Genomic DNA, 21,293 nt, shown 5'->3' with positions numbered 1-21,293 from the left:
GATCATGGATCAAGTGTGCGATTAAACCGTTCGACCAAGCCGTCCGTTTGTGGGTGATAGACGCTTGTTCGAATGGACTTAATGCCCAATAACCCGTATAGTTCGCTTAATGTACGTGACATAAACGCCGTGCCTTGATCAGTGAGGATCTCTTTTGGAATCCCCACCGGGGAGATTAGTTGAAACAGTGCGTCCGCAACACTCTTCGCTGAGATGTTGCGGAGGGCCACTGCTTCCGGATATCGTGTTGCGTAGTCAGGGCCGGCTCTAGGTCTTTGCTTGCCCTAGGCGAGATGGAGTTTTGCGCCCCCCCACCCCTCCCCACCCCACCCCACTCCACTCCACCCCACTCCACTCACTTTTATCGTCTCTAATTCAGCACATGTCTGTTTTCCTAGGCCTACCCCTAACCGAGAAGCACTTATTATTAAACACGTTCAACGCTTTATTTCCCCTTTTCAAACATTTTCTCACTTTTTATTAAAAATATATGCCTTTCCAATTTGATATGTGATGGGAAAAGGGAATAGAGTGAGTGTGGCAAAAGGCAGGATCTAACCACTGATCGATCTACATCAAATCTTGATGCCGTGCGTCTTACCACTAAACTACAGCCACCGTAAAGAATTAGGTGAACACAGCATATTTGTGTTTAATATAAATAATATGGCATCTTTCATAAGGCTGCTCCAGTAAAAAAAAAACAAAAAAAAAAACGAGAGGCCGTATTTATTTCCTTCCGACGCCCACGTAGAGAGCGTTTGTACTTTTCATAAATAACATGCATACGTTATTCATATTTATAACGAAATGGACTTTTGATATTTAAATGACATCCATGTAGGTTATTGTAGATTATTGTCAGTGAAGTTATGTTTGCAATACGTATAGTAATTATGTAGAAAACTAGCAAGTGATAGCTTAGTGACAATATTAATAATATTTATAAAATAAATATTAGTTGATAAGATTGATACTAAGTAATTTTATTTTGTTTGACAACTTATTGGCTGAGATAAGAAGACTAACCTCCATATTGGGCTTTCTTTCAATTTTCTTCCTTTCTTTTTTTCTCTTTTTCCGTCACTGTGCATCCGTGGGGTTTAGACGCCTCATTTTTGATCAACGTGCAACATGAGCACTAGCCTGACCAAACGCCTGAACTAATAATCAATAATCACCATCAATTCAATCTAATAATCAGGTTGATAAGTAATAAAACGTGTGGCTGAGGGGGCGCCCTATGATGATCATGTTTAATGAACATTATGTTGTATTTCGCTTGTTCCGATTCTATGCTTAATGGGTAGTATTGGGCAGCACTAGAGCGCGCTCGCGCCCCTAACACAATTGTCGCCCTAGGCAACCGCCTAGCTCGCCTATAGCAAACGCCGGCCCTGTGCGTAGTCCACGATAACTAACGCAAAACGATGGCCGCGTGCGGATCGCTCTAATGGCCCGATGAGGTTTAATGGAAGGGGGCGCAATGGCGCTTTTGGGGAGGCCAGTGGATTCACCAACTGACATTCAGGACAAGACGCGCACCACCTGCGCACGTTGTCATGAATGCCTGGCCAAAAAAATCGGGTCATTAAGCGATTCAGTGTGGCCGCCTGTCCCAAGTGGCCCGCAATCGGGTTAGAGTGAGCCGCCTGGAAAAGCATTTCCCGGCGGCTCTTTGGTACTAATAACTGGGTTGTATCTACCTTTGTCTGAGTGTCTTGGGTCACTCGATACAACCGATCCTTAATTATGGCAAAATACGGATACGTGACGGGCAAGGCGGGTTGGAGAGACTGGCCGTCGATAGAACGGACCTGCTGAAAGGCATTTTTTAGGGTCTCATCTTGTGACTGCTCCAGAGGGAAGTCATCGCGGTCTGAGAGAATCAGTCTCTCGATCCCGCTCGGTTCCTCTGGAGCTGTCCCCAAGGGTCCCGTGTCAGTCTCGCCAAGCTGCACTCGCGCCGCCCCGATCCTAGCCTTGTTTTCCCAAGCGGCATCCGCACATAACGACCCCAATAAAGCCGGAAAGGCGGGCCAATTCGTCCCCAGAATTAGCGGATGCCGGAGGTGGGGACTAACCGCCACCTCAACCCTATGCTTTTCTCCCCTAAACTGTATCGTGACTGGGACCAGCGGATACTCCACCACATCCCCGTGCACACACCGCACCTTAACCGCGCGGGCCGGTATCCAATGCCCCAGGCTGCATCAGGCTTTGATGGATCGAGGTTTGGTTACATCCTGAATCCACCAAGGCCTGATATGTACCCCCCTTGATACTCACAGGAATTTGGTACTCTCCTGCTTGATCGGGGGTGGTCCGCTGGAAGTCCGGCACCCGGATCATTGTCCCGACATCCATCATCGGACCACAAAATGGTCCGGGTCGCCGCACTGCCAGCAGGCCAGCCCAGGCCTACCCGCCGCCCCTGCGCGGAGCGCGGAGAGGGGGTGGAACCGGATCCATTATCCCCACCCGACCCCAGCAGCCCCGCCCCCCTGAGCGGGGCCCTCGAACTCCCGAAGTGCCCCGGGGCCTATTCCACCCCGGCCTCTGGGGGGAATGCGAGGAGGGCCCGGAGGGCGGGACCTAGGGAGAGGGACAGGGCGAGAGGGAGAGACAGAGGGGGGAGAGAGAGAGAGGGAGAGGTTAGAAGGGGTTCGCCGACCCCCGGGCACGCCACCAGGTGGTCCTCCGCCAGGTTGATGGCCGTCGTCAGCGACGTGGGCCGGTGGCACTGGACCCACTCGGCAGTCTTCTTTGGTAGCCGAGCGATGAATTGCTCCAGTACCACCAGATCGACGATGTGGTCCACGTCGCTTCCACCGGCTAGGAGCCATTTGCGGCACGAGTCCCGGAGCTGTTGGGCCATCGCGAAGGGTCGGCCGGCCTCGCCCCATTCCAATGAGCGGAATCTCTGGCGGTGTTGTTCTGGGATCCGGCGGACCCGCTGAATAATGGCCCTCTTCAGGTCTTCGTAGTCCAGGAGGTTCGCCACCGGCAGTTGTTGGGCGGCCGCCTGGGCTTTTCCCGTGAGTAATCGTATCAGGCGCACCGTGCCCGTGGCCACCCGCAAGCCTTCGCGGCCTTCTGGAAAAGATCAATGAAGGCCTCCGGATCGTCTTGTGGCCCCATCTTATGCAGGGGCACGTGGACCGGTGCGCTGGCCAGCCCGGCGGCCTCGGCGCGAACCTCCCGATCGATCCAGCTCCGGAACCTCTCGCGGTCCTCTTGCTGGCCTTGGACTATGGCCGCGAAGCGGCGCTCTTGGTCCGCCCAAAGGTCCAGCATAGCCTGATGTTGATCCTGGTGGAGGGCCGCGAGGGAGGTGATGATGTCCGCAAACGGCGAGGCGGAGGGCGTTTGCATGGCGGCGGCGCTGTCCTGCTTCCTTCCCGGGTTTCGGCACCAGTGTATCAAATTTGATAGTATGAGGAAGGAAGAGGACACGGGGTCGGCTGGACGGTTGATGCTATTCTCTTTTATTTCTTTCAAACTCAAAGCACACACAACGGTGCGGATTCACATAAACAACGATCACTTCCGGTTCGGCACTTCCGGCTTCCGGTTACTCAGTCTCTGTGGGGGTTTGGCATCAACCGTCCGGTCTCTCTCTCTCCCTCGTCTCCGGTTCCACCGGTGTTTTGTACCCTCTCCTCGCCCATTACTGGAACAAGAGACAGGTGTTATTAATCTGCTTCCAACCCACTCACTTACCGCTCGTCCCACGGCTCTCCCTCCCACTGCAGACCTCGCTGAACCACACCCCCCTTGCCACAGTATCATTTTTGTTTCAGCCATTTTGTCAGCGCCTCAGCCTGTAGGTAGTTGCTTTATAGACGTGTTTTGATTGCTAATCCACATCAGATGACAATTATTAGGTGAACCGTTCAGAGGAAACGATTCCATAAGGTTACATTACAGCACTTCGCAAATGGACGGCGACTCTTGAGTAGCACTTAAGCCTAGTTCACACCGCCCGATTTTTGGCCCGATTTTGAGTCGTCGACAGGTTTTGCGAAATCGCCGACAAATGCCCGAGATCACAGGCAAATCGGTGCTCTAGCACGCGAGTGACAATCACACAGTGTGCAGAACACAATCCTGACTCCCTCTGTCTCTTCAACAATTTCTTCCGTCATAATCTTTTTTCTTTTTCTCCACAAATCAGCGCACATACAATTTGAAGCAAACTTTTTGCAGTTTATCGTTTTTAATAACAATTTTAATAAAAGTTTAATAAAAAAAATAAAAAAATGAATTAAGACAGCGTTTGTAACTTTTGAAGTGCATAAACAATATGTTCCCAGAATCCACGGCCTTTGTTGTTATTGTGACATAAAAGTAGAAAGTTTATAGTTTATAATTAGGCTATGTATTGCACCTAGGCTATCTGTAGCCTATGGCAAAAAATTACAGAGCGAGTTGTTCCCGCTGTCCTAAAGGAACAAAATGCGCCGGCGCTTAATTTCGTTGGACAAAGGGTTAAAGAAAACGTAGCCAACAATGTCATAGTTAGGCTATGTTTAAATATTAGCCTATAACATTATTTTTTAATTAAATAGCCTAACTGTCTGTAGGCTATATAGGCCTATTTAATAAATAAGAAGCGAACCAAAATCGTCGGTATGGATTGACGTGTGTAACGTTTTTCTGTTCACAATTAAACCGAATTGTACAATATTCGGGCTCATGTTATACGAGCTGAGAACTAAACTTTGTTTTGGGGAAATATTACATTCCTGACCACTTTTACAGTCTATGGGCTCAGAGAGATAGGCTGTGCAGCCTGATGCTATAATGGAGAGTCCGCGCTCTTCTTTGGTCAGAACCACGGAGAACGACCGCGGACAGGTCCGTCCTACGCACCGAAACTTTTCACAATATATATTATGTAAAGGGAGGGGAAGCAGACGCAGCGAGCGCAGACACAGAGCGGCCAGAGAAACGGAGGAGCGACTGCAGTATGGCGTTTGTGGAAACTTGCGGAAAAACTGCAGAAAAAGAGCGGGTGTTGAAACCTGTCACCGGAAGAAGTGTGGGTGTATCCCTCACGGATGCGACACCCCTGAACATTTGTTGTGACTGCTCTAAAATGACTTTCTTTTAAAGTCCACTTTTAATCCTGCGGTAATCTACCCGTAATAATGTTAAAAATACTTTATTTATAGCATTGTCAATCAAGCACAATTTTATTAAGAAATATAAAATAACTATAGAATACCGTAGCCTAAAATAGAAGAATTGCAGAATTACAGTAGGCTAGACCAGTGGTTCCCAAACCTGTCCTGGAGGACCCCCAGCACTGCACATTTAGTATAGCTGTGTCTCATTTCAGAAAGCTGCGTCCTCCGGAGGTCGCATTTGAAGGGTGCATACGTCATAAGGCCGTCTCATTTCAAAAAAGTGAGAAGGACTCTCCAAATGCGACCTTCGAATGCGTCCTTCTTTCACAGGAATTCGGAGTGTGCACGAGGAGTATCCTTCACGGCTGGAGATAACCCACAATTCTTTGCGTCTCCGTTAACAACCGTCATATTTTTTTTTATTATATGAAAAAACGGCACCACCGCCAGATATACATGCGAGCGTAGGTGTGGTGTTTAAATTAAGTAGTTCAAGCTTTTTTTGTTGTTTTTTTTAAGCTCTATTACCTCAAACAGATAGTTTTGGTAAACAGGATTACAACTGTTTAGTGCATTTTAAACGTTTAGAACAGTACATTGCTGTCAAGACAAGAAACACTTCATAGTCATTTTCAAGTTATAAATAATTTTCATTCATATAACTGGCGTGAGAGCCCAACGAGGCTGAACTTGTTGGCATAGCAACATGATACTTCCTGCCTGTGTGTCCTACGAAGGACGTCTCGTTTAATTCTGATTGAGGACACTCCGTATACTGCATCCTACACAGGACGTGTCCTCCGGAGGACGCAGCCTTCGAAATTTGACGAAATGAGACACAGCTTATGTCTCCCTCATCAGGCACACCCACTTCAGGTCTTGCCATCTCTGCTAATGAGCTGATGAGTTGGATCGGTGTGTCTGATGAGGGAAACATGCAAAATGTGCAGTGCTGGGGGTCCTCCGGGACAGGTTTGGGAACCACTGGGCTAGGCCTACAGAATTATGACAAACATCAAAAGCGCTATATAGCAAGCAGAACAAAATTATTTAAAACTCTGTATTTTTATTTTAGGCCTATTTTTATACATTATTTCATTTTTAATTTTTTTTTATAAAACTTTGTTTAAACTGTAGTTTTAAATAATGTTCAACGCATTGTTACCCGCGATTTTAATTCCTGTGTAAATGCATTTATGCCGATTCAGAGAAGGATTAAACGGTCTGTGTAAATGCACATTTTTGTGATTTTATGCCGCTGCAGAATCGGTTTCTGTGCCGCGTTTGCTGTGTAAAGATGCCTTAACTGTCCAATACCCACAACGTATTGTAACGTTAACGTTAGTTCATTTTCCACAGCTGCTTAACGTTGTTACAAAAGTTAATGTTATGCCTAGCTTGGAACAATACTACATAAAGTTTAAACGACACCAACAACAAATATAAGTTGATAATTCAATAAATAAAACAGGAAAAGTAACAAATACATAGAGCATCTTCACAAATATCAGCTAAATTTGAGAACATACACGACGGTTAATGCGACGGGTCTGACAGACGAGTCAGATAGCACCTAAAATACAATACCAAATTAACGCTCTAAAACAGGTTATGTGACAAAAGAAACAAAATACAATTCTTAATGTTTACCTCAGAAGCGGGAGGTTTATCCTACTCCGAAATCTGACTGAAAGTGATGATGATCCATGCATGTAATGGCGATTAGTGTGTGTAAAGAAATTTGTTTGCCCCGCTGACTGAGGTTCTTGCTCCCACAATGCAACGCAACAAAAAATATGGAAAAAGACCTGTAAAACACAAATACGGAAAATTCCTTCAATGCCGTATATGCATTTATGCCGCTTCAGAGAAGGATTAAACGGTCTGTGTAAATGCACATTTTTGTGATTTTATGCTCCTGCAGAATCGGTTTCTGTGTAAAGATGCCTTAAGACTAGCACAACCAGGCCGATGAACAGCCACTTAAATTTGCGCCACACTATGAATTTGCACGTCTTGCATGGACTTGTGAACCAAAAGAACGAGGTTTCAGGTCGCCTGAGAGCTTTAAAAGAGAAACAAATCTTGTAATCATCTTCTGTTAACACACAGAACAATAAACTTATTTAAGCGAGAGTTCGATTACTTGGGAGGATGGAGTTTTGGATTCATATTGGGCTCATCTCTGCCTTTTCCAGCAGGTCTCTCATCCGCTTCCTTCTCATTCACAATCTCCAAAGTCAGCTCCACCTTTCCCTGAAAAAAAAAAAACGATAAAAAAGGCCCAATTAAATCAAGCTCAACATGAAATGACATCCACAACCCATTTGATCAAACCAAGTGAAGCGTATTCAAAGGGGTAATTCACTGCTGGCAAAATGGGATTTAAATAAAAGTTGGCTGCCTATCCAGTAGAAAGGCTTTTAGGCAAACAAGTCAGAAAACTTCAACACCCATAATGCACTGGGCATGTTGCCGTCCAAAGCCACTCCCGATCTGCTCCTACTAAGTCAAATTCTGCCTTGCTCGAGAAGGAAATACTTTTGAGCAAACTTTTAGTAGCCTCTCGAGGAGAAATCACAACACATGAACACAGCTCATACAAAGAAACTCAGTGACATACACGGTTAAAATTTGTTACAAATTGAGGAGTTTTTATATTTATAATATATATATTTATGAATCTATTAATCTGTACAGTGAAAACTAGTGTTATTTTATATTTGATAACTTTATTAGATGTATTTTGTAGGCCATTACCTGAACAGTAATGTTAGACCTTCCTGAGATTTAAGCACTGTATTTCATTTGTTTGTTTTATTGTCTATTTATTGTATGTATTTTACCATTTGTTTGTACTTTGTTCTTCTTATTGTATACATATGAAACACACAAAAATGGATGTTTTATATTAGTATTGTTCAAACATTGTTGTTTATTTTGCTAGCCTAGATATTTTACATTTTCAGATTAACTATGTTCTTAATTGTTGACTATGTTCTTAATTTTTCTGTTTATTATAAAAAAGTATAACAAAAATAACCGATAAGAATACCGCTAAAGTACCGGATCGATGAGCAGTATTGGTAAGGGTAGTAATACTGTTAAAACCTTAACGATACCCATCCCTACGTACAGGCAAGAAAGCTGTTGCCATAGTATTCCATTTGATCATAATGCTGTATGAAAAGTATTTGAAAAGTGCACATATATGAAAAGTATGATAACATTTTTCAGGGATAAACCTATAGAGTGCTGCAGGTATGACATCACCTCGTAGGCCAAAATAGAAGCAAGTTAGCATTTTAGCACTTCTGGTCCCCTCGTCCCAAATTCAATAGGTTTTTTGAACGGGATTGTGTTTAAATGGCTGAAATAAGGTCTGTGGTGAACAAGCTGTGAAAGACACTTTCAATTTTTGCTCTACAACATAAAATACATCAGTATTACCCCGCTCGTGATTTTTTTCAGCTGTTCCGTGTCTGGCGGCTGCTAACAGGTGGCTAAATGGGACTACAGAGGCTGTCGAGGAGATTAAACGTCATCACGCCCAAAAGGTAAGATCAGTTTACAGCCTCATTATGCTCATAATTGTGCTCTAATAAACTATTCTAACTCAAACATTCTGGGAAAATGTTTTTGAATAAAACCTGAAAGAGATGTCAGAAGCTTAGTGATGATGACGCTGAAGTTGAGCGACCGTGGTGTAGTCCGTTTATAGCCTACTTTTAGCTTTTTACTTCTTCTTTTTTAAACTGTATTTAGGCTTCAAAATTAATAAAAATTGTGTTCATCTGTAATAATTAGCTTGATGGGAAAAACCTGTAAGTATCAGACCAAAAGCCTATAGGAAAATCCTATTTGGATTTTATAGAGTTTTACAAGTGTAATGCTAGTTCCCTGCAAAGTGACGTCATACCTGCATCACTCTATTCTTACAATCATTTTCTTAAAAAACCTCAGTCAATTCGTCGGTCCGTGGGCGGGGATAAAAAACCCCTACAAATTAAGGGTTTCACAAAAGCCCTGGAGCTGTCAAAATTTTAAAGGAACTGTATGTAATAAATGTATTTCAATTAATCATAAAATGGCTCTGATATGTCACTAGACATTAAGAAATCATGTTAAATTCAAATACTTATATCACTGACAACAGTAGTCCAGCCAGGATATTGTCATTTAAAAGTTGTTGTTGCAGCCCTCAACTGATGTTGATGTTGACATGTTGTGTTTTGGCCTGAAGCTCCGCCCTCCACCTATCTACCAATCACGAAGTCAGTGGTGTTTCGGCATCTGGGTTGCCAGATCTGCTCTAGTTACCACATCTGCAGCTACAAACGTTCCTGCTGGATCCTGCAGCTTATCTGACAACCTCGAGTCAGGGGGAGGGGGAGAGGGGATACACCGCTCTACAGTCCATTGAAAGTCATTACAGTACCAATTTTGGCTAGCCAAGAAATCTAGACGCACCCTAGTGGCAGCAAATCTAATCTGCCCGCGAGTGTCGTCTAGCAACTCTCAATACACTTCTGAGCTGTAAACGCCAAACTCTGGTCGGGCCAATCACATTGTGTATAGAGTCGGTGGGCGGGGCTTAACATAGTGACGACGGCCGAGTTGTGCTTGCGTGCTTCTAGTTATCACAGAAACATCCGAACGGCGGTCTTTCGAATCATCTTTGACCGCGACTCTGGAAGACTTGGAGTTAAAGTTTTCTCTGAGAAAAGAATAAAGAACAGCACTGAAGTCATTCTTAAAAAGGGAAGATGTGATCGGAGTTTGGCCGACTGGATACGGTGAATGTTTAATCTATCAACAAGCTCTGTTTCACCTTCGTTGCTCTGGTTGGTTTTAGCGCTATCCAATCGTTTAAAAACATTTAAAAATGCTACTGGTCTGAAACTTTTGACCGGTAGTGTAGCCTATGTATGTATTTCCTTCACATTCATGTTAAAAATAATACTAGGACATAGTATGACGAGACATAGTATGAGGAGATTTAATGTTAATGGACACAAAAACTGTAGTTCACTATTACTTCAACTATACAATTTTTTATTATTTTAAAAATATATTAATGAATGTGTAACATGTTGTAAAGTGTTTCCCATTTGACTGTATATTCAGTCATATTATTTCTTTCACGTTCATGTTGTTACACATAATACTTAGACACAACGAATGTGACATTTAAAATGTTCAAATGTCAAATAAAAATAACCATTTATTATAAGGCCTTGAACAAGTGAAACATGTTTTTCTGCACGAAAACATATAGGGAAAATAATAGGTTTAAAACATATTTAAATGGCTGAACTTGTGACTCTTATGCCCATATCATGGCATTTCTGCAGAAAGACTTGATAGGATTAGTCTTGTCATCCATGAAAACGAAATTAATACGTTTTATTAATTAATAATTGTTTAATATTACGACAAATAATATATTTTGACAAATGCAAAAAAAAAGTATGTTTAGCTTTCATGATAAAACGTGAATTCACTCACCACATCAGGACAGAAATTGTCTTATTGGCTTAAATGCGTGTTTCAAGGATATGAAAAGAAAAGTATGGTGACTTTATTAAAAAGTATTGTTGTTAAATATTGTAGACATCGTTCCGATTAATATCCATGTGAAAACTGCCGTAAAAAGCATATTTAACGAAAGAAAATCACGCGTGTGGGTAGCGCTGCTCACTTCCGGTTATGTGGACGACGTGGTTCTGAAACTGTTGCGTGCTGTAGCGCGTTCTTCATCGCGTCACTCAGCTCGCTCTAATCCGGTGTCATGATTAATCCTGTCTGCCTATGAAATTGGGTCCGCTGGTAGAGGTTTTAAATCGCTGATCAAAAGTTGTTGTACATGGTTCTGGACAAGCAATTGTTTAAAAATAAACTATGGATTCATTGCCATACTATACTACACACATACACACGCAAAACATTTATTTGAAATATGTAATTGATTGCTAATTATTTTGACTGATAAAATAAGTACGTTACCAGTACAAAACCATGACATAGTAATGTACCTATAATGTAAATAATAAAGAATAAATAAAAAAACCCAGCAACAGAACAGGTGCACAAAATAAATAGATTATATACGAGATATGCTTATATATCTTATCATTAAAGACTATTTTAACACAATTTAAACAGCAAAAATCAAAACGCGATTTTGTAAGAATTGTAATCAGGCTCTGAACAGATTACCTATTAAAATTTCTTTCAGCCAATAGAATCGCTCTGCGGGTCCCGTATGTGTAATTTAACCTCTTAAACTCCGTGGACTATGTACAGGGACGGGAATGACATATACTTTCCATTTTAAATGTCTGTGGAAGAGCTATGATGTCAAGATGATTTGAAAGCTTAGAGTCTCTACTTTCTGGAGATATGCATCACTTTGACATTTGTTTTACACAAAGTAATGTACACTAAATTACTCTGGTACCATTTCCGGCTGGATTTAGCCTACCCAAATTGAAAAGCCTCCCATACACACATACAGTGGTCAAGGTTCAAAATGTTGGTGTCTTTTTACAGGAAACCCTTTAAAGTTACATAAAACACTGCTAAAAGTCATAAACATGTAAGTATATGTTGAAAGCTGTTATAACCCCCCCCCCCCCCCCCCCCCCAAATTATGTGCTTTTAGATTTTTTTATATAAATAATTTTTTGAAAGTGTGTAACTCAAGCCCTGTGTGCTCTAGGACCCTGCAGACAGTTTGGGCAGCTTCCAGCATATATAATTAAATTAATGACACTGGGATATTGCATTTATATCACTATATATGGTGGTGGAGGGGGGTAGCAGGGTCGGGGGAGGGCGGAAAAGGGGGGTCATCCCTTCAGATCTATTTGAATAAATCTTGCATACAACATGACACAGACAAACTTCTTTTTTCCTCTATTTTCTGGAATTTAGTGGAAATAGCCCAAACTGTCTGCAGGTTCCTAGAGCACACAGGGCCTGACTTACACACTTTCAAAAATGAATTTATGGGGGAAAAAATCAAAAAGCGCCTACTTTTGGGGGGGTTATTACAGCTTAGACAACATATACTTCCATGTTTATGACATTTAGCCGTGTTTTATGTAACTTTAAAGGGTTTCCTGTAAAATAACACCAACATTTTGAACCTAGACCACTGTATGTGTGTATGGGAAGCTTTTCAATTTGGGTGGGCCAAATCCTGGCGGAAATCCCAAAAGATGTCCCTGAGTGTAATTTAAACTACAGTGATAAAACACCACTCTGCCTCTTTTCATTTTCATTTAAAACAATCTTAAACATATTAATAACCACACAGATGTGGTTCAGGTAAAGCGTACCTTTATTATCTTCACTGCATGTATATTTATAACAAAACAAAATATAAAAAACAACGCTGCCGCTTTTTGTTTACTTTTTTTATTAAAAAATATTTGAAATATTAATATGTGGTTCAGACAATAAGTGTGCATATATCAATGCAATAAATTAAATATGACACAAAAAAGCAACAACTGAGTCTTAAATGTCAGTTTATGTAAGATCAAATAGCCATTATAAAGGTATATGAAGCTATACAAGAAATAAAGCAAACAATCCAGTCAAACGACAAGGTAAAATGACAAGTTCAAATATTCCAGCCGCTGTGAGTAAAGATCGGTCGTATATAAGGCGCTATATAAATAAAGATGACTTTTATGACGTTTAAAATCAAAGCAAATGTGGCTGTGATGATTGATGACTTCTTCCCAGTCTTGCAGTCTCTCGTGTTCTTGCTCAGACGTGGACAGGCTCTGAGTTCCCAGTCAGGTTGGGGTTGGACATCAGGCTTCGGCTCAAGTCTCGAGCTCAAGCCCTCCACCAAGGACAGCAAGTATGTTGTTTCCTATTCAATACAAAGATTATATGAACAAATCAACTCATGAATGATTTTTAGAGTTTATTACACTGTATTTTCCTGTTTATTACAGTAAAGCCGCTTTGAAATGATCTGTATTGTATAAAGCACTTTATAAATGAAGGTGACTTGACTATAACAAGAACGCAACTGTGAAATAAGACAACTGATAATAATCCTACTCTGTCTGTTACACTTCCTCACACCTGCTGAAATCACTGATCGAGTGAATCTCCTGAACTTCTCCAATCTACAGTAGGTCATCTCATCCATTTATGTTGTGACATCTGCTCTAACGTCGGCCGTTTAGTTGGATCCCGGGCTAGGCACTGGCTAATCAGATCCCTGTATTCTGTACACATTTTAATAAGGAGTTAGTCATGCATCTCTGAAAACAGCATCTAAAACATGATTATTATACTGTAAAATGTTCTTTAGCTTTACTTTAAAAGTGAAGTATGTAGTTTCTGTGACACTACAAAATAAATTACAAAATAAATCATATTTTCGTCAAATCATTACGTCTTCCCCAACATCACAAACACAGCTCTCGTTTAAGGTTCAACATATTAGGAATACTTTTAGCTGTGTTGCATTTGTCTTTATTAAAATGTATCTTTCTGAACGGGAGCATGACTATGATATATCATCAGCTCTGTTTCTGTTCAGTTTTCTGTGTTGATTGATTGTTTGTATTATTCTATATTTTTACTTGTTATTCGTTTTTTTGTTATTTTTTCCCTTTGTTGCACTTTGAGATTCTTCGGAATGAAAATTGTATTATAAATAAAATCTATTATTATTATTATTATTATTGAAGCGTGCTTTGTATCACAATGCTTTGTTCACTTTGACATGTTCGTGACCTGTTTAAGGTATAAATGCAGCGAATTTTGGCTTTCACTTCTTTAGCTAAATTTCTTTTCCCATAGCTCCGCCTGCTACATTAGCCACGCCCCAAACTCTCGCTATACGTTGAGCTATATATAAAAAATCTTACATACTTCATCTTTAACTGTTTCTGTTCAGAGCCTTTGCTTTGTGTGTGTGTGTGTGTGTGTGTGTGTGTGTGTGTGTGTGTGTGTGTGTGTGTGTGTGTGTGTGTGTGTGTGTGTGTGTGTGTGTGTGTGTTATCAATGTTGTCAATAAGATTCACTCACGTTTGGATAAGTTGTAGTACATAAATGGAGTTTTGGCTTGTCTGATTTCTTTCGAATTGGCAAAAGGATGAGATACGTGCACCATAGTGTACAACAGCACTCCTAGAGCCCAGACATTTGCTGGTATGGCGTGGAAACGAGGTTCTGTTAAGACTTCAGGTGGATAGTAATACGGCAGTCCTGTAAAGAAGAAATTTGCACATTGATGAGCTTTTTTTTAAGTATTAAATAATAATAAGTCACTACATTCAGGTTTTCACACTCTCAAAATGCTCACCAATGTATGTTTTGCTCTCGTAGCCATCATTACTAAATAGCTGACCGCAGCCAAAGTCGATCAGCTTGAGCTCCAACGTCCTTTCATTTACGAGGAAATTCTGCGCATGAATGTCATTATGAAAAACACCATGCTCGATGCAGACCTGTACTGCCAGCAGAGCCTGTCGCATGATGAACCGTGCTGTGGGTTCATAGATGGGTTTGCGAACGATGTAGTCCCGCAAGCTCATGCAAGGCTCGGGGAACTCCATAACAAGAGTGAATTTTCCAGGATGTTCAAACCACTCGTAGAGCTGTATGATGAACGGGCTTATGGGTTTTCGCCTCATCATCAGCAGCAGCGCCACTTCTGTAACGAGAGGTTTGGGATGCCCAGGCTAGAGAAAAAGAGTAATCAGAAGGTTAGCTGAGTAAAAATCTGAAGAAAACATATCAAAGTATCTTTGAAAAAGTCCTTTTTTTAAAAGTATATTTTTAGATCCGTTCAAAAGAGCCTTTTCAGCTCAAAGTTATTTGGTGCCTCTAGGCTTATTTGTCAATCACATTTACACTTAATGCTTTCTACGGGTTTATTAACTACAGTAATCTGCACTGAAACGACTAAATACATATTCAGGTTTTGGCCAACTTACAATATAAAGATAACGATTGTTTTCAATCTTGCTTAACTGCTTGATGGCAACCTGCAACAAAAAAGAAAGTTAGTTTTAAATGTTTTGATGCATTCAAGAGCAAAATCTTTGAACAATTCAGTCAGATTTACCTTTTTGCCATCAGATTTGCGTGTTCCCTTGTACACGCTGCCAAATCCTCCGGATCCAAGCATCGCTCCCACATTATAGAGAGACTCAAAAGACTCTGAAAAACAAACAGAAAAATATGAAATATATGACCTAAACATTTTTTTTTTAAATATTTCCTCAAAAGCCATGAGCATTATTTTCAGTGAAAAACAAGATGACAATACTCTTTAAAATTATGTTGGAGAAATAATGATCAGCGATTTACCATCATTTGGCGTGACGGCGGAGTGATCTGACGCAGATGATGATGGCTCAGGATCAGGGGAAAAAGGCTCCACAACATCCACAGCACTACTGAGACAGCAGCAGACAGGACTCTTCAGAGCCTTCCATACCCTCGTGAAGAAAGAACGAATTCTTTTCCATTTCCCACATCCTGGAGGATTTTCTGAAATTAAGATTTTCATTTGAATGACGTCAAATTAAGCAACGATATAATGACATGACTTACATTTTACTTTTAAATTCTCATCTGTAATGTTATAAATCCAAAGTAATGGAAATAGTTCCAAGCTATCCTTCTGACTTCTAGATAATGCCTGCATAAATGTCCCAAAATCTTATTTTGCAAATATTAGTGGTCACAATATAGTTATTTTTCTTGCTTTATCTGATCTTTTTGGCTTCATTTGACCAAATCAGTTCTGGTAATGGCAAATATAATATATTTATGTTATATTAAATACAATATATTTAAATAAACGTTAATTTTGAAATGCATAGCTGTGTGTTATTTATGCCATAACCGACTCTGTAATATGACAGCCAGTTTGACAATGTTCTGTGTATTTGACAATTCAAAAGCAAAAAGTCTTGAAATAGAATTCTACTCTGGATTGTTTGCCGTCTGAGAAGCGGCTTTCTGTGCGCATGTTTCGGGTGTGTGTCAGACAGCACAAGTACCACTGAGTTCATGGCTTATTGAGAATTAGATTTTGAATGTTCTCTGAATGTTCTGAAAATGTTAGACGAATGTCCAATTAAAATATTTCTAAAAAAAAAAAAAATTTAAATTCAGCAAAGTTGTGCTGAGCAACAGTAAATGTGAACGGACATTACCATGATAAAAACTTGAAGCAATGAATTATCAAAATCTCTGTCTGTACACTTTACACTGGCCAGCCTTATTTCAGTCTCACCTGTTGAGGTCTTGTTCAGGGGAGAAGCCTCCATGGCACCCTGAACATTTCGGGCATTAGAAGTCCCCGTTGGCTCAACAGGAACTGGACTTGGCAGCGGAGGGCACGACCAATCAAAGCTGTCAGACCTGCCCTGTTCGCTTCGGCTGTCCAATCCATCGCCACTCCACCTCCAAATGACGTTGAATGAGCCTCTGCTGCTCAGGGACAAGGATGACATGATGCCCAGCGAAGAATCTGTGGAAGCAGTTCTTCTGGATCCGAAATGGCCTGAGTCGGGAAAATTTCAGACATCAAATCAGCCATTGAAAGCAGAAATAGAAACGGAGCCATAACTTCTTTATTAAAAGCCTATTCTTACCAATGCAGGAGCATTTAGATGAAGATGAAGATGAGGAGAATGGATGTTCATCATCATCTGAGCTCTGTTGGCTGCCGCTCTGCAGCGTCCTGTCAGCCTGACCTGTGGACACAGAAACAGAAACAGAAAACTCAGACAGAGACAGAGGTGCTAAATGTCTACAACTGAATTCTCACTGGTAAAAAGGCCATTATGACTAGTAACACTGAGAACAATTTAAGATTGCTAATATTAAAATTGCTAATTTAATCTTAAATACTATCTTTCTTAAAAAAAACGTTTAACAGATTATTTAAGTTAACAGTTTAGCTAATCTGTCATGTGCCGATCCGGACTGAAATATTACGGAGGTAGAAGTGTTAGGAATATTGTATGGTAATAAAACAAAATTATCCAAATCAAATTATCTTTAGGCTATATGAATAAAATAAAACTTCAAAACTTTGCCTTCACTTTTCCGATGGATTCTTTAAAATCAAATCAAAGAAATACATCTGAATTAAACCTTTCTGGATTACAATCCGCCATCAAAATGACAAGTTGAATTATTCCAGCCGCTGTGAGTAAAGGCTATAAATGATCCGCCACCTGCAGCATCCTCACATGCGATACTACTACTAGCCGGACTCCTTCTTTATACAGATGTGACGTAATGACGCAACGACATGCTCGAATTTCCAGCGGAAACCCACCAGTACCACTCAAATTATAAAACATTATTACAAGCTTACCGCTGTGAATCGGACTACGGTAAGAAGATCATTTTGAACACTGGCTGGTTATGAACTTGCTCAAAAATTGATTTTGTTCTATTGAGAAAATTTTGCTAACATTACCATTAAATTAGGAAAGCGTTATTTCTAAATGTTCCCTGAATGTTCAAAACGTCCAGTTTCAAAAAAAAAATTTTGTTAAAGGAACATTCTATTTTATAATTTTGCCTTATGGAACATTATATTTGAATGTTCTGACAAATGTCCAATTAAAGTATTTCTAACAAAAATAAAAATAATAATTTTAGCAAAAAATTTCTGAGCAACAGTAAATGTGAATGGACATTACCATGATAAAAACTTGAAGCAGTTATGCATGAATTATCAAAATCTCTGTCTGTACACTTTACACTGGCCAGCCTTATTTCAGTCTCACCTGTTGAGGTCTTGTTCAGGGGAGAAGCCTCCATGGCACCCTGAACATTTCGGGCATTTGAAGTCCCCGTTGGTTCGACAGGAACTTGACCTGGCAGCGGAGGGCACGACCAATCAAAGCTGTCAGACCTGCCCTGTTCGCTTCGGCTGTCCAATCCATCGCCACTCCACCTCCAAATGACGTTGAATGAGCCTCTGCTGCTCAGGGACAAGGATGACATGATGCCCAGCGAAGAATCTGTGGAAGCAGTTCTTCTGGATCCGAAATGGCCTGAGTCGGGAAAATTTCAGACATCAAATCAGCCATTGAAAACAGAAATAGAAACGGAGCCATAACTTCTTTATTAAAAGCATATTCTTACCAATGCAAGAGCATTTAGATGAAGATGAAGATGAAGATGAGGAGAATGGATGTTCATCATCATCTGAGCTCTGTTGGCTGCCGCTCTGCAGCGTCCTGTCAGCCTGACCTGTGGACACAGAAACAGAAAACTCAGACAGAGACAGAGGTGCTAAATGTCTACAACTGAATTCTCACTGGTAAAAAGGCCATTATGACTAGTAACACTGAGAACAATTTAAGATTGCTAATATTAAAATTAAATGTTCCCTGAATGTTTAAAACGTCCATTTTCAAAAATATTTTTTTTCTTGGTTAAAGGAACATTCTAGTTTATACTTTTTCATTATGGGAACTTTACTTTTGAATGTTCTCTAGATGTTTTGAAAATGTTAGACAAATGTCCAATTCAAATCTTTTCTAAAAAAAACTAAGAAAATCAGCGAAGTTGTGCTGAGCAACAGTAAATGTGAACGGACATTACCATGATAAAAACTTGAAGCAGTTATGCATGAATGATCAAAATCTCTGTCTGTACACTTTACACTGGCCAGCCTTATTTCAGTCTCACCTGTTGAGGTCTTGTTCAGGGGAGAAGCCTCCATGGCACCCTGAACATTTCGGCCATTAGAAGTTGGCTCGACAGGAACTTGACCTGGCAGCGGAGGGCACGACCAATCAAAGCTGTCCGATCCACTCCTGGATCTGGAGTGACCTGAGTCTGGAAAATTTTAGACATCAAATCAGCCATTGAAATTAGAAATAGAAATGGAGCCATAACTTATTTATTAAAATACTATTCTGACCCATGCAAGAGCATTTAGATGAAGTTGAATTGAGGGGATGTTCATCATCATCTGAGCTCTGCTGGCTGCCGCTCTGCCACGCCATCTTCCTCCTGTCCGCCTGACCTGTGGACACAGAAACAGAAAACTCAGACAGAGACGAAGGTGCTAAATATCTTGGAATCGCCTGGATCTGGGTCGGGTCTGGCAGCAGATCGCGGTCATCAGAACAGAGTCTCCAAATCTCCCGACCAGCCGTCTGAGAGAAAGCAGCTCTTCTGGATCTAAAGCGGCCTGAGTCTGGAATATTTCACACATCACATAACATTAGTTGGTAATGTTTTGATAATAATCAATAAACAATGTCAGTGATCAATTACAAATATTGTTACTATAGTTACGTTACTCAAATTGAAAAGTTTTATTTATGCAAGGAATCAAATACATGTGATCACTAAGCTGAGAACATTGGGGGATTTTTAACCTTACACAATTTTCTTCACATTATAGTCAATCATTGTACAACTTCAAACCATTAACAAGTGAAAACCAAAAGCACACTCACCTCCTCTTTCACCCATCATGTGAGCCATCGACATCCTTCGAGTCCAAACTGCAATAAAAAACACAACACAATACAAAATACAATACAATACAATAACCTACAACTCTCCTTAGAAATACTCCTCCCAAAATAAAATAATAATAAAATAAAACAAAAAAATTAAATAAAACTCCAAACTCCTGCTAAAATAAGAAAATAACAATAAATTAAAAGTATCCTCTAAGATAATATGAACAAAAATATAACTTTATAAAGGATATTATCTTCTGATGTTCCTCAAGAGTAAAAGTCTCTCAGAAATTTCCTTCAAGATCGCAAAATCAGCAGCACAGAAAATATTCTGCAAGTTTGTGAATTGGTGATTCAAACCAACAGATAGAGATCGGTTCGCGTGGGTATATATTCATTCAGAATTCATAACACGCGTCGCTATAGCAACTAAAATGCACATGCATGTCTATGGTATATATACATTCAGAATTCATAACACGCATCGCTATAGTAACTAAAATGCAGGCAAGCACATCGTACATATGCATTCAGAATTCATAACGCGTCGTTATAGCAACTAAAATGCACGTGCATGAGTAGAGCACGTGATCACACATCAAATCGGAATACTTTATTAAATAGCTACAGATTTAATTTTGACGGTTTTTAAATGAGATTTATGGTTTCTGAACAGTCATTATTATTATTATTAGACAATCATTTTCGGTGGAATTATTTTTCCACCGAAAATAATACAAAAATGATTCATTGCACAAACGCGACCACTAGGCCTACAGTCTGGATTGAGTCGTTGCTTCTGTCCAAAATGCGCAAAACGGCACAAGGGAGGAAAAATGTGGACATAATCTTATTATGAAGTCTATTAATTTAATTCGCCCTTTACTTTGGCAAGCCAGTTTATATTAAATTGTTCCCAGCGCTATAGTAATTGCATTTTTACGGGTAAGAACGGATTCAGAGAGCTCTACAATTGAATTATCACTAGTAAAAATACAATTACGACTAACACTGGGAACAATTTAAGATTGCTAATTTGATATGACAAAAAAGTTGTTTAATACACCAGCTTCCATGACTCATAGCTTTAAATTCAAATCTTGAAATTTTAAAAGTCACATCAAAGCAAAAAATAAAAGGTTCTTAAAAATCAAACTAATAATCCAGAAACAAACGGAATTCCCCATTAAACTTTTTCAACAAACTCATTTTAAAAAAACAAACATTAAACATTTAAACCTCCTGTAGAGAAGACTATGACTGTATTGAAGATTTCCTGCTGATGTGTTCCAATTCTTTTTTCCATTTAAATTTAAAATGAAGAGAGTCAATAGATTTAGACTCTTCTATACCTGTGGTTCTTTATAGCTAGCATCCTACATTATGAAAGTAACCCCATTTGGAGCACTGCAAATCCAGATTAGCAGTGCTCCAGCACAAAAATAAGAAAGTTTACCTGATTCTGGATAGCAAAACACGGGTTTTCCAAATCTAGACCAAACTTTTGAACAACTGGGTCCTGGACCGGCTTGAGAAGGATTGTTCTCGGGTACTGTGCTCTGTCAAAAGCTTTTCTTGGTGCATTCAGTTAATTTTTCCTCATTGAAATGCAAGTTTTATAATTTTTAAAGTATACTTTATACTTTAAACATGTAAAATCATCATGTGCAGT

The 21,293-nt window shown here is 40.2% G+C and overlaps 1 protein-coding gene across 3 annotated transcripts; it reads right to left on the bottom strand.

Moving 5' to 3' along the window:
- Nucleotides 1-12,592: 12,592 nt before the first annotated feature.
- LOC137038109 (serine/threonine-protein kinase pim-3-like) lies at nucleotides 12,593-14,764 on the bottom strand. 3 transcript variants are annotated; one of them, XR_010897389.1, is made up of 4 exons: nucleotides 14,470-14,764; nucleotides 14,193-14,372; nucleotides 13,239-13,384; nucleotides 12,593-13,020 (listed from the first exon to the last, which is right to left on the bottom strand). XR_010897389.1 is itself a non-coding variant. In XM_067412546.1 (3 exons), the coding sequence occupies exons 1-3, from the start codon at nucleotides 14,720-14,722 to the stop codon at nucleotides 12,971-12,973; spliced, it is 483 nt and encodes a 160-aa protein (XP_067268647.1). In that variant the 5' UTR covers nucleotides 14,723-14,764; the 3' UTR covers nucleotides 12,593-12,970. The 3 variants fall into 3 exon arrangements, 2 of the variants coding, with proteins under 2 accessions (XP_067268647.1, XP_067268646.1); XM_067412546.1 differs by lacking the exon at nucleotides 13,239-13,384; XM_067412545.1 differs by lacking the exon at nucleotides 12,593-13,020 and having other exon boundaries at nucleotides 13,065-13,384.
- Between the last annotated feature and the right edge of the window lie 6,529 nt (nucleotides 14,765-21,293).

The sequence above is a fragment of the Pseudorasbora parva genome, chromosome 13 (assembly GCF_024679245.1).
Source record: "Pseudorasbora parva isolate DD20220531a chromosome 13, ASM2467924v1, whole genome shotgun sequence".
NCBI lineage: Eukaryota > Metazoa > Chordata > Actinopteri > Cypriniformes > Gobionidae > Pseudorasbora > Pseudorasbora parva.
This window is presented reverse-complemented; position numbering and strand designations above follow the sequence as displayed.